At 28.3% G+C, this 13,122-nt stretch overlaps 1 protein-coding gene across 1 annotated transcript; it reads left to right on the top strand.

The window, feature by feature from the left end:
* Window positions 7,528–12,845, top strand: LOC109353991 (gibberellin 2-beta-dioxygenase 2-like). Its single transcript, XM_019596347.1, has 2 exons — window positions 7,528–7,859; window positions 12,485–12,845. Exons 1-2 carry the CDS (start codon window positions 7,528–7,530, stop codon window positions 12,843–12,845), a joined length of 693 nt encoding a protein of 230 aa, XP_019451892.1.

Raw genomic sequence — 13,122 nt, 5'->3', positions numbered from 1 at the left:
GTCAGGACAACTTCAATGAATATCAAATTACGTTGCAGTTCATTTGGTAAAAGATAAATTAAATATCAAGTAGAACTTGGATTTGACTCCTTCCATATTCATCTTTTTCATATTTTCTGTCTTTTTAGCTTATAGTCTGGTGAAAGATATTAACAACGTAAATGAAAAAAATAAAGAAGGAAAGAGTCAAACACAGATTGTCCTTGATATTTAAGTTGTCTTTTGCCAAATGAGCTAAGGGAGAATATATTATTTTTTTTAGATCCATTTATATGATAATGACTTCATACCTTGTCCTCTGATAACGACTTAAACCATGAAGTCATTTTCATTTTACCTGATTTAACCTTTACTAGAAGTTGTATTTCACCATCATGACTTCTATAATAAAGTCGTATAATATCACCACTACTTTTAAAGATGTATAAAATTACCAATTTTTTTTATTCAACAGGTATAAAGTAGTTCACTTCCAAATGAACTAATATGGGGTTGACACGCTTACCTTTGGCCTTTAAATAATACCTACCACTCTATCTATCAACAACTATGCCTATGTGTCTATCTTCCTTTTTTCCCTGTAGGCACAGTTGTCCAGGTTTAAAATCATATAGTCACATTTTATGTTCACTAAATCTATCAACTCAGATATTGTTAGACTGTAACATCTATCAATTGATAGTATAAAGAATAATATATAATGATTGTATTTTTTATTTTTTATTTATATTAAAATGGTAGGAGACATGAAAAAGATTTCTTGATAAATCAAGAAAGATGAGAAAATAATGAAAAGAGAAAGAAAAGCTTGAAGAAGTGGAAAGAAAGGAGAATCAAAGTTTCCCATTGAAATGTAACATCTCTCATTATTTTATTAAATTAAATTAATAAGAAGAGAGCAAATATGACTTATTTATACGAGAGAAAAGATGAAAAGAAAACTCATAAAACAAGTAACTAATACAAACCTAACTTGTTAATTCCATACTTCCTAACTAATAACCATATTCCAAAAATAACCTCTAATATATTTTTAATAATTTCAATTTTTTATTTTTAAAAGGTCAATAATGATTAAAAATGAATGATAAATGATATAGTAAGTGTAAAAACTCTTACACTATCAATATATCTCAAACTTACCTACATATTGTATTGTGAAAACATTTCCGTGAAATATATCTTTTATGAAAAAAAAATTTTTATAAACAAAAAAAGTTATTTAGATTTTGTTAACATCACATTAGGATAAAAAACATTAAAAAATAAGTTATCATGTTTAATTTATAGTTTAAGTGATTCGGCTTATACAATTAAACCTCTAAATCAAATTACCAACAAAGTATTTGGTTAGTAGTTTAAGGTCTCGATAGATCCTAATATGAGTAAAAAGTAAAGAGTTTAATTTTTTAGAGCGACACTTATCAGGAGGATGACTCACACATCCTAAAAGATATTAGTTCATTACCAAAAGAGTGAGAGGGTACTATTGGTACTACTAAAAAACGTATAAATCAAATTGAGAGGAATTGTTCTAACTTAATTATAGTGAGTTCGAATTTTTAAGAATGAGAAAAAATCTAGTTAATTACATTTTTCCTCGTCGAACATTATTATAAGCATCGTCATGTAGATTACCATGATTTGGTTCATCGATTTATTTTTTAATATATATAACTTGCTAAATTTTATCTTATATCTATATTTTTGACATTGTCTTATCATTCCTCCTCTATAAACTTATCTTTATTCAAGTGTTATAGAATTTGTTTAGTCACTTTTTCTTTATATATTAGTCTATAAACGAGGGGAATCATACTGAACTATCAAGTATCACTTAATTTTTAATCCTTCACCAGTTCTCTATTCAGTATCACTTATTTTTTAATTCTTCAATAGTTTCATGATTCAGTTCTCACTTTTTTTTGGACCTTATGGTACCATAGATCAAACCAATTACAAAGATTTCTTAAAAACTAATTACAATTGATTTGATTCAATTTCATCAATTTTGTGGTTTAATTTACAATCGGTTACACCATAAGGTGAGGGGTGGGCAAGAAGGAGGGATCTAATTTTTTATTAACACATTTATTAACTGAGTCTTTAGGTTTTATTTTAAAATAATTTAATAAGGTATTAAGAATGAATGGAAATCATTTATCTCATTTTTTATATCTTATTGTATCCTAATTCAATTAAAGTTATCACATGCTGAAAAACTATACAAATACAAAAATATTTTTTTATGTTAATTATGAAATTGATTAGCTTCGAGGACAAAAAATTTTAGGACAGTGAATAACATAAAATATTTTTTTTGTTAACGGACAAGAAGAAGAAAAGATTAAAATAAAGTAAAGTATTGTTTTTCATAAACTCCCACGGCTGGAATTCCTTTTATAAAGGAAGAGATTTTCTGTTTTCTCTCAAAAATGTATGGACCACAGTCTTACACACTCAAAAGTACAAAAAAACAAAGTTTTGTTTTCTATTTTCTTTTCAGGAATGATTAGATAACAAAACAACAAAAGATGATTCCTGATTTGAAATGCTCGCATAGCTTTATTCAAAAGTTTCTATTGTTGCTTTTTCAATCAAACAAAATATGTGGTAATAAAACATCTTGTTCAAATAATTATTGAAGATATGTAGAACATGCAAATGAAGTTGCACATAATAATTTAGGTGTTACAGTGTTTTTCTCTCTCTGGCTACTTGGTCCATAGAATAACTTATTATATTCACCACATAACTTAAAAAGCTATAGTTTTTTTTTGTACCTTAAAAACTTATTATATTCACCACCTCCTAATTAATACTGACTTTCTTTTTATTATTCTCTTAAATAATATTCTTAATTAGATAATGATATGTAATAGGGTAAAACCCATGCATGATACTATAGAAATGGAATAATAAAAAGTTCAAGTGGTAGCTGGAATCAGACGAGGGCACAAATTCCGAAAACCTGATTCTACTGTTCCGATTTCGGTTCCACTGATATGATAATTCAGAGAATAATAATTTATTATTTTAAACTATGTCTAAAATCAAATTGTACTAATAATGTTAAAATAAAAAAATAACATTTAATTTTTTAATTACTATAATATTAGTGCAAGACATAATTGGAAATAACAAATTTATTTTAACAATTTGGGACAACACATAACTCATACTTCATCCACAACCTTCTCCTTTTGCAAGTAGCACAATAATCTATAATTTTCCACTATCATTTTCCATGCGGACGATTCATATATCAAATCTGTATGTCAAATCTGTCTCTTCAGTGAAGAAGATCAATTAATTTTGAAATTGAAAAGTAAAAGATAATGATTTATCTGCAACCAAATTTCTCTTTTACGGATATTTTTTTATCTGTAACAAAACCTAACATTGATACATTACGAATTTAATTTGTATTTTTAATTAATATTTGGTATCACCTATTTTGTTTTAATTATATTAGTTATTTATTTGCGAGTGATAACGTAATCAGCTTTATATTGAGAAGCATACAAATTTTGTATAAACTAATATTCTTTTAATGAGTTTTTATTATCAAAGTTTCACCATAATATTACTTATTCTTATAAATATATAATCAATCATATATATAATTATATTTTTTTAATTATTTACATATATAGTGAATGTTTATACATAATCAACATATATTTATTATTCATTTATATTACTTATGTTTAAGAGTTAATAATAATTAAATATAATTGATTAATGATGTAATAATAATATAAATAACTTTTTACATTACTTACTTAATTTTTGTTTCCGTATCCATCATTCATTTTTTCAAAGTAACATAAATTCAAACATTAAACTTAAAAGTTATTTTTTGGTATTACTAATGATGTCTCATCACCTTATCGTAAGATATTAATCACTTTTAGTTTTGTGGTTGCCCCTCACAGCAAATGTTACTCTCAAGAATCAAATCATTGACATTTTGATTATCCCGTGAATCTAGCGGGATATACCACTAAATCAACGTGTTATTGATAACTCAATAGTTGTTTGTAATATATTTAGTCACTGAATCATTTCAATAATTAAATTTTATATTACAAATAATAATATTTATATTCATAAACATATTATGTTTATTATAACTAGCGTGTCGACCGGCACTTGGTGCCGGTCACCTATATTTTTATTTTTTCAGATATAGAATGCAATATATAAACTCAAATAGAACGTGAAAATTTAGAATATAACATGTGATTGTTAATATGATATACATAAAACTTGTGCGAATTTCTCATTTGGTGCTTCTAATAATCATTATAGATGTTTTTTTATGTTATTGTTTATTTTACTTGGGTTGAGAAAGAGAGAATATAGAAATAAGAAAATATATAGAAGATTAATATATATTAATATAAAAAATGAATACAATGAAAATAATGTTTGGAAGTTTAAAGTAGTTATTAATAATACAAAAAAAATATGTTTGAAATATAAAAATTATATCATGGTGGTGATTTTATTGTTTTGCCTTTATTAATAATACTAGCGTGTCGGCCGTCACTCCATGTCTGCCAACCCGCATTTTTACTTTTTAGTATTGAATATTTAATTTTGATATATTTTATTTTTAGAGAATTATATTACTTTTTTTTGTACATGATATTATAATTTTTTGATAAAAATATAAAAATGAATTGTGATATTATTAAAAATATATTGATAGTTTTATATATTTAGTTAATGTAACTTCCTCTATTATGAAAAAATATTGTAATAATGATTAATTATAAGGGCAAAATAGGTAAGTGAAATTATACCATATATGTAGTTATAATATTTTTTGGCTTTATCTATACTATTAATAAAGGGAAAACACAAAATAACCACACATTATGGTGTAATTTGTGTTTTCCTATTTTGCCCTCAATATCTTTTTATTTCTACCAAAAAACCATATAATATTATTTTTATTTTATTTTATCCTTATTATCTTCTTATTTTAAAAGTGTATTTAAAAAAGTGAATATTAGACCAATTGAATAAATTCAACCGTAAATTTAGCGCAAAAAATTATATTTGAATTTAGCGGATTGACAGGCACGACAGTGTATGTCAACACGCTAGTATATAGTATAAAAATATATATAATATAGATATAGATATATAACTCAATCAATATGTATTTAATTAGTAAGTCAATGATTGAATCATTTATAACAATAGTAATACATTGACTAATATAATAATTGGTACACTATTAATAACACTATAATAAATCATTTGCAAGAGTAACAAAAATAAATAGGAAAATAAAGCAATTGACAAAATACTATTAAAAAATATAAGTTAGAAGTAGATAGGTTCTTACCACAAAATACACTATTTTACATCAAAATGATGTCATGATTTATACACACTTGAATAAACTATGGGACGGGTAACAGCTATCTCGGAAAAATTACGTGGATAGTATAGTCAAACGACACTATCACACGTTTGATATATGTTTTAAAATATTTACGGAAGTAGTGTATTTTGTAGGGAACTCGTGGATCAGGAATGCGACTTCCCTGACACATTCTCTCTCCTCCATGAAAGTCGTGTTTCTCATCCACGACTTTCAATTTTTTTTAGAAGTCATGTACTCTATATACGATTTCCATTGTACATAACTAATATTTTTATTACTAATATACAATGGAAATCGTGTTTATGGTACATGACTTCTAAAAAAAATGAAAGTCGTGGATGTGAAACACCACTTCCATGAAGGAGAAAGAATGTGTCTGGGAAGTCGCATTCCTGGTTCATGACTTCCCTAAAATCATGGATCTCATCCACGAGTTCCATAAAACCTACGCTACTTGCATAAATATTTGAAACATATACTAGTGTAGTCAAACTACACTCTACATGTCACTTTTCCTTGCTATCTCATACCCAAGATAATGAGACAAATATGCCCTTTGTAGAAGTGGATTAGACTATGACATTTGACCCCAAAATGTGAAAATATATATTTTAACCCATGCGCATTAAAGAGAGTTAGATTTTATCTTTATACTATGCAAAGTTACATTTCAAAATAGAATTTTGACAGGAAGTTATTACATAACTGTTATAGTTACCAACAATTTGGATGAGTCAAAACTAAGGATGGAGATCACCTATCCCAAATTGGTGTCCCCAATCCTATCTCAACCACTTATATTTAGATACGTGTATTTAATAAATTATTTTTATAAAATAAGATTAAATTGAAAGATTATTTTTCATTTGTTTGTAAATGTTGACTAGCCTGGAACACCAGGACATGAAAAATAAGGCACAGACGATCTCGATTCCAAAACTAATACTATATCTCCGGTCATTAGTCGTACTCTCTAGTAACACAAAGGATATGGACTAAATTGTAGATGATGATCACAAGTTTGAATTTATGTCTCACTTTATGTTTCACGAGAATTATAAATCTTCATTTATTTAAAAAAAATTGTATAAACAAAAATTAATATTTTTATAATATTTTGTGAAGTTTAATTAATATAGGACAAATGGAGAAGAGAATTATGAAACAAATCATCTTTGTCCTAAATTATAGTGGGGTGGTACCCATCTCATCCAATCACCATTCATCATTTATCCTTTTCCGTTTTTGGTTTTCACCTGCTATCAAAGTACAAACAGATTTTTCTTTAACAAAACATCACTTTAGTCCTTCATATTCGTAGCCTCACAACTTAATCCTTTAAAAATTCAAATATCAATCATCCAACAAACTGCTCATATTTCACACAAGATTCTCGAAATATACATAGCATATGGTTTCAGTCTTCCTATTGTCATTTTCTATGGTGATTATTCATATATCAAATCTGTCTCTCTTTTTCTTTTTATATCGTGTCACTTCTGTCTCTTAATTTGATCTTTTGCTATCATCACTTTTATGCTCTATTGTCCTATGCCGTTATGTTACTAGTTTTAGACAACCTATAACGCACAGTACTAATTAACCGTGGTTGTAATTGTTTTTCTAGTGATAGAAAGTTTGACTTGCCCTGATATGATTAGAAGTAGATTACAACGATAACAAAGTACTTTAATTATACCAAATATTAGATTGACATCCGGATAATCTAAAATAATTTGGTTTGGGCTGATCTATGTTTTTTTCCCTCTAAATCACATCACTAGGCCAATAATATATTGTTGGTGACTATTTACATGTTTAATAGTAGATGAAGTCTTCTTAAATTAATTAATTACATATAAGTAAAAAAATTATGGGTTAAACCTAACGAAATAACAACAATAACAACCACCATTAGGTCGTAGAGAGAAATGTTTCAATCTTATTAACAAGTTTCTTGTGTTCTTTTCTCCTTTTTAATATTTAATTGATCCTTTGTTCCTCTTTATTATTAGGCCAGTGAGGTCACATACCAGAGCTAACTCATACTCCCATATATAGATATAGCAACGGTTGCATCATCTCCAACTTCTATAACGATAAGAACCAACAAAACAAAGGCCATGAGGATTCCAACCATTGATCTTTCCATGCATAGGTCAGAGTTGTCGAAACACGTTGTCAAAGCATGTGAAGAATATGGTTTCTTCAAGGTGGTGAACCATAGTGTTCCAAAAAATGTCATTTTAAGAATGGAAGAAGAAAGTGCTGAGTTTTTCGCCAAACCCTCGTCAGAGAAGTGTCAAGTTGGACCTGCCACTCCTTTTGGTTATGGCTGCAGAAATATTGGCCTCAATGGCGATATGGGTAACCTTGAGTATCTCCTTCTTCATACCAATCCTCTTTCCATCTTTGAGGGTTCAAAAACCATTGCCAATGATGCTAACAAGTTCAGGTATTTTTCTTCTCATTCTTTCCTTCAATAAGAATGGGTGTGTTTGATAAGATTATGAAACGAGTTAAATTAACTATTCATATATATAAACTTATCGTATTTGATAAGTTAAACAATTAAGATAGAATATGATTATAAGTTAGGTCGCCTATTATTTTACACCTACACTATGAATTTTACTATGTTAATTAATTAATATATCAGCTTTCAAGTTTGATGAAACTATTTAGCATACAAGATTTATATAATTGAGTTCCGTTATTAAATATCTAATTTTTTACATCACATTTATTTTTATTCCTTACTTGTGAAGTTTTCCAAAAATACCTAAAAAGCCTAATAACTGACTATATTGTCCAAAATTTTGATGCTCACAAAAAAATTTCATTATTTTGTGATTTTCTAAAATAAAATGCAATATTAGAGTTGAAAGGTTATGAGTAGCATGTATGACTCAAGAAAACATCCATATTAATGTTGTAAAAACTTGGGCCACTGTGTAATGGAAAAACCTGTTCGAATGGTGTTCCATTTCATGTTCCTAACCGATCAAAATGTGACTTTTTGTTATCTTTTGTTGTTAAAATTTTTCTTTTATTCATGTGACAATATGTAATAGGCTTAGGACAGAGAATAAGACACGATTGAGGACAGATGATCGTTGTCCGGGTCACTAAATCCATATGATTTGATCGTGAAGTGGATCACTTATTGATCTGATCACGTTAGTCGTGATCGATACATTCATGAATTAGTTTTGAATTATTAAACTATATAAAAACTGGTAAAATTCTATCCTATCTCAAAGAAAGTTCAAAATCATTTTATATTTTTAAGATAACATATGTGTATTTAGTCTTGAATAATTATAAATTATAAATCATCCTTATAACAATCCTCCTAATTATTTGTGTTGACAAAGTTTTAAATTTTTTAATGGATTGGCAATGAATAAAGAGAAAGTGCAATTTACCCCCTTGACAGTTTTATCATGTGCAATTTACCCCCTTGACAGTTTTATCATGTGCAATTTACCCCATGCTCTTTCCCCAACGCTAGTAAAGTGTGTGAATAGCATATTATGTTAATCTTACAGTTTATGTCAACCCATTGGGTGCTACCTTAAGACATTTCGAAAACACTATTTTCCTTATTTCAATTGAAGGGATAACAAAGTTCATATACTCTTATTTCAATGGTAAGGATAACCACAGCATTGTTTCTTTATTTCAATGGGAAGAGAATAAAATATCATTTCTGAAGTCATGAAATAGTTGGTATCTTTATTTCTTGGTTCAGTATGGGATTTCCTAGAGGCCTTTGAGATGGTTACAAGAATAGAATTAGAATTTGGGTGAAGAATGTTATGAGGGGTATTTTTGGAAGAAAAAATGGCTTATGTGATTTATTTAGTAATGCCAAGGATATTTCATTATCTTTTTGCGTAATGAATTAATCATTTTTACGGTATATGATTATCTATTCTAACATGTGTCGTTCACATGAATCGGCATGTCATTATTTTTATTAACATTTAATAGAAAATTTAAATGATTCACACACTTTAATAATGTTGGGCTGATATACACTATTTTAAATATCAGAGTGTAACTAGCACATGGGACATGCCCCAAATGTTGAGAAGGCAAATTGCATTTCCCCAATAAAAAACCAAAGTGTGGAGTTAATATTGGAAATTTTCAAATGTTGACTCTTAAAAATTAAATACACAACTTTTAACATTGATTTTTAGTCTACTTATTTATTGAGGGGAATGGTTTGAAAACCCAAATAATAATTGTAATGCTAAAAATATTATTCTTCCTAACTTGTATGGCAAATTGGCTGTATCACAAACAAGTGGACACTTTTTGATGACGTCGGCCTACCTTCGGTAAATGGTAGGCCCAAACCACATGGGGACTATGTAATAATATAAATAAAAACTTGTATTGAGACATATGTATGTGAAGACAACTAATAAAACATTGCCAACATATTAAGAATTTAATTCTCATTTAAATTTAGTCATAAAAAATACTATCAAAACACATAAAACACATTTATCTATAAATATAATATAATATACGTATCTCTATGCAAGTTTTTCTGTATAAAGTAATGACTTATCCTTCAAATTATTTCTACAATAGAGTATAATACATGAATGATATATGCTAGGTATACATTATAAAAACTTCTTACATTATTGCATAAACTATTCTCCCTTGATCTCATCTCTCATTTAACTTTTATCTTCATTATATACACATCTCACCTATTTTTAATATTTTTATATAATTAAGGGGATTTCCTCACTCTATGGTAAGAAATTAATTTTTTTTAGGGAATATAAGTGTCTTCCCCAACAAACAGTACTTTCATATAGGATGAGCAAAACCTGACTATAGATGACAAAATGGGCAATGGCCGCAAGCGCGCCCGCATAGCCTGCATTTATTTGCGAGTAGAGCTTACAAATTTTGCACATTTGCCTGTTTCCCCGACCTATTTTGCCGCTCAAGTCCACGTGCATTTCCGTTGGGCAATGTGAGCGGCCCGTGAGCGACCCATAAGCATAATTTAAGGGAAAAGTAAGAAGATTTCAAATAAATTATGATGTAATGTGATTTTTAATCCTTAAAAAATTGTATTCTAATGTGATTTGTTAAACTTCATATAAAACTAGTAAGTTACTCGTGCATATATGTACAGAGCAATATTTTTTTGCCAGATGATTAAGAACTCACATATTACCTGCGTATTCGCGCGAGATTGATTGATTTTAACATATGTTTACAATCATATAAATATTAATCTTATCAAAGATATATATATATATATATATATGTATCAATATTGTGTAATAACTTTACAAAGTCAGCATCTCTAACTTATTAAATCCTACATTCCTAACTTTAAAATGGAAGAGGGGGATAGAACATGAGGAATATGAAATAAAACCGGATAGAGAAGTAAATAGAATGTGAAATGAGATTCAAATCATATTTAATATGATGTATAATTTAAAAACAAATGGATCAATCAATTATTAACATTAAATTATTAAAATATAAAATATATAAAAAGGGAAAATGCAGTATGGGAAAGTACATAGGAATAACATGAACATGTTTTCGAAGGAAAGTTTTGGTTGAGGAAGTGACATGTGTCATAAGGAACATTTTTTTTCTTATATAGGTAATAAATATTAAATTTTGTTAATTTTTATCTTCAACAACTTTATTTAATTTAATTTTATTTATTATGAATTTTACATTATTCAAAATGCCCCGAGCCGTCCGCAAGCCCGTTTTAAAACAGACAGGTTATTGAATTTTGTTCGTTAACCCGATGCGGGTTTGACCGTGTTCGCTTAAATTTTTGCGGGCATTTGCGGGCGTTGGCGAAACGGGCCAAACGACCCGTTTTGCCATCTCTACACCTGACCCTACTTGCTCACCCAGCTTGACCCGATCATAATCAGGCTTAAATAGGGTGGGGTCTCAATTAGTCTAGGTCTGAGTTTTTGTTAAAAAATTAGACTTGGTCAATATTTAGGATTGAGCAGGCGGCAAAGATGACCCGACCTAGACTCTTCCCATAGTTATTTATTAATCATGTCTGTATGTGTCTCTATTCAATTATGTGCAGAGTAATGACATCTCTATGTTCGAAAGTATAATTGATTCTTTGATTTGTTCATCATATATACATGATTAACAATATATACATATATAATTTCATATGTCAAATTACATATCCATAATAATAAATAATATTTGAGAAAACTTAATCTAAAATAAGTATGCATTATATTTAATTGGGTCTATGGTTAGATTTATATTCAATTGCTGTCCCAATTTGACATTAGGGTCGAATTAGCTTTGGGTTTAAGTCTGAGTTCAAAAAATGACTAATGAACATTTAAGGCCATCCTTATAATCATAGATCAAACCTTTAAATTTTTGGTCATTTTGAAAATCCAATAAGACCTTATACTATTATGTCAATATTCTGATAATTTAATATATATTTTTTTGTTATATGAGGAGTATAATTTTTATTTCTTTTTTTAAGAATTCCTAAGAGGATCCCCCCTCATGGTCTCCTCCTACTTTTGCATATGAAGATTCACTTATATTCCTAATAGACTGACTAAAATAAAAAGTAGTTCAAAGTGCATGCACGAATACCTCATTATATAGTTCATGCAATTATTAGTTTTCTACCAACAAGATTGACAAGCATATTGCCTACTTTTCCTTAGCATGTTTGTACTGTGCCAGTGACAATAACAATGTAATCATTTGGCCATAAGAAATGCATTACCTGGATGACATAGTCATCGTGTAAGCCACTATTATTAGAATCGTGGTAAATATGTTTAATTTAATTCCATAAACTAACTTAATCCCAAATGTTAATTAATTCATAATGGTATCAACAACCAAATCAAGCATATATATAACAGAATAAATTTTATTGTATCAAAAAACGGGTGGAATGAGTTAAGGAAATGTTGATAAAAAACTTTGGTGCAAAAGATAAATTGTCAAATAGCACTACAAGGTAACATGCACCGAGTGTCCTTACTCTAGTTTTGGCCATAATCTCCATTGCAGTTGTGCAGTTAATGATTATATAAAAGCAGCTAGAGAAGTAGCAGCTGAGATTCTTGATCTTGTGGCGGAGGGTTTATGTGTTCCTGACAAGTTCTCATTGAGCAAGTTGATCACAGACTTCAATAGTGACTCGGTGTTTAGGATAAATCACTACCCACCGCTGAAACAGAAGAACCAATTATCCAAACATAATAATATTGGTTTTGGGGAACATTCTGACCCTCAAATCTTAACCATTCTACGGTCCAATAATGTGAGTGGCCTTCAAATCTACAACCGCAATGGGTTTTGGATTCCTGTTACCTCTGATCCCAATGCATTCTTTGTCATTGTTGGGGATTCACTTCAGGTTTCTTTCTAATCAATGAATATTACACTCATTATTTTTCTTGAAATTAACATATCCTCCTGTTAAATTAATATAAATTCTTATATATAATAATGATCTATTTATTTTAAGAGTAAGTTTAAAAATCAAACTAGCCATCATTTCTAGAAAATTTTTAATGGTTTAGATCTATTTATTAATATAAATAATTGGATTTCCATAAAATTGATAGTTAGGATGTGAAATAAATTTATAAAACTTACTATTAAAATAAGTAGATCATCTCATATATATATATATATATATATAT

The sequence above is a fragment of the Lupinus angustifolius genome, chromosome LG08 (assembly GCF_001865875.1).
Source record: "Lupinus angustifolius cultivar Tanjil chromosome LG08, LupAngTanjil_v1.0, whole genome shotgun sequence".
NCBI classification, from domain to species: Eukaryota; Viridiplantae; Streptophyta; class Magnoliopsida; order Fabales; family Fabaceae; genus Lupinus; species Lupinus angustifolius.
Note: the sequence above shows the minus strand (reverse complement) of the source record. Positions and strands in the feature narration are given on the sequence as shown.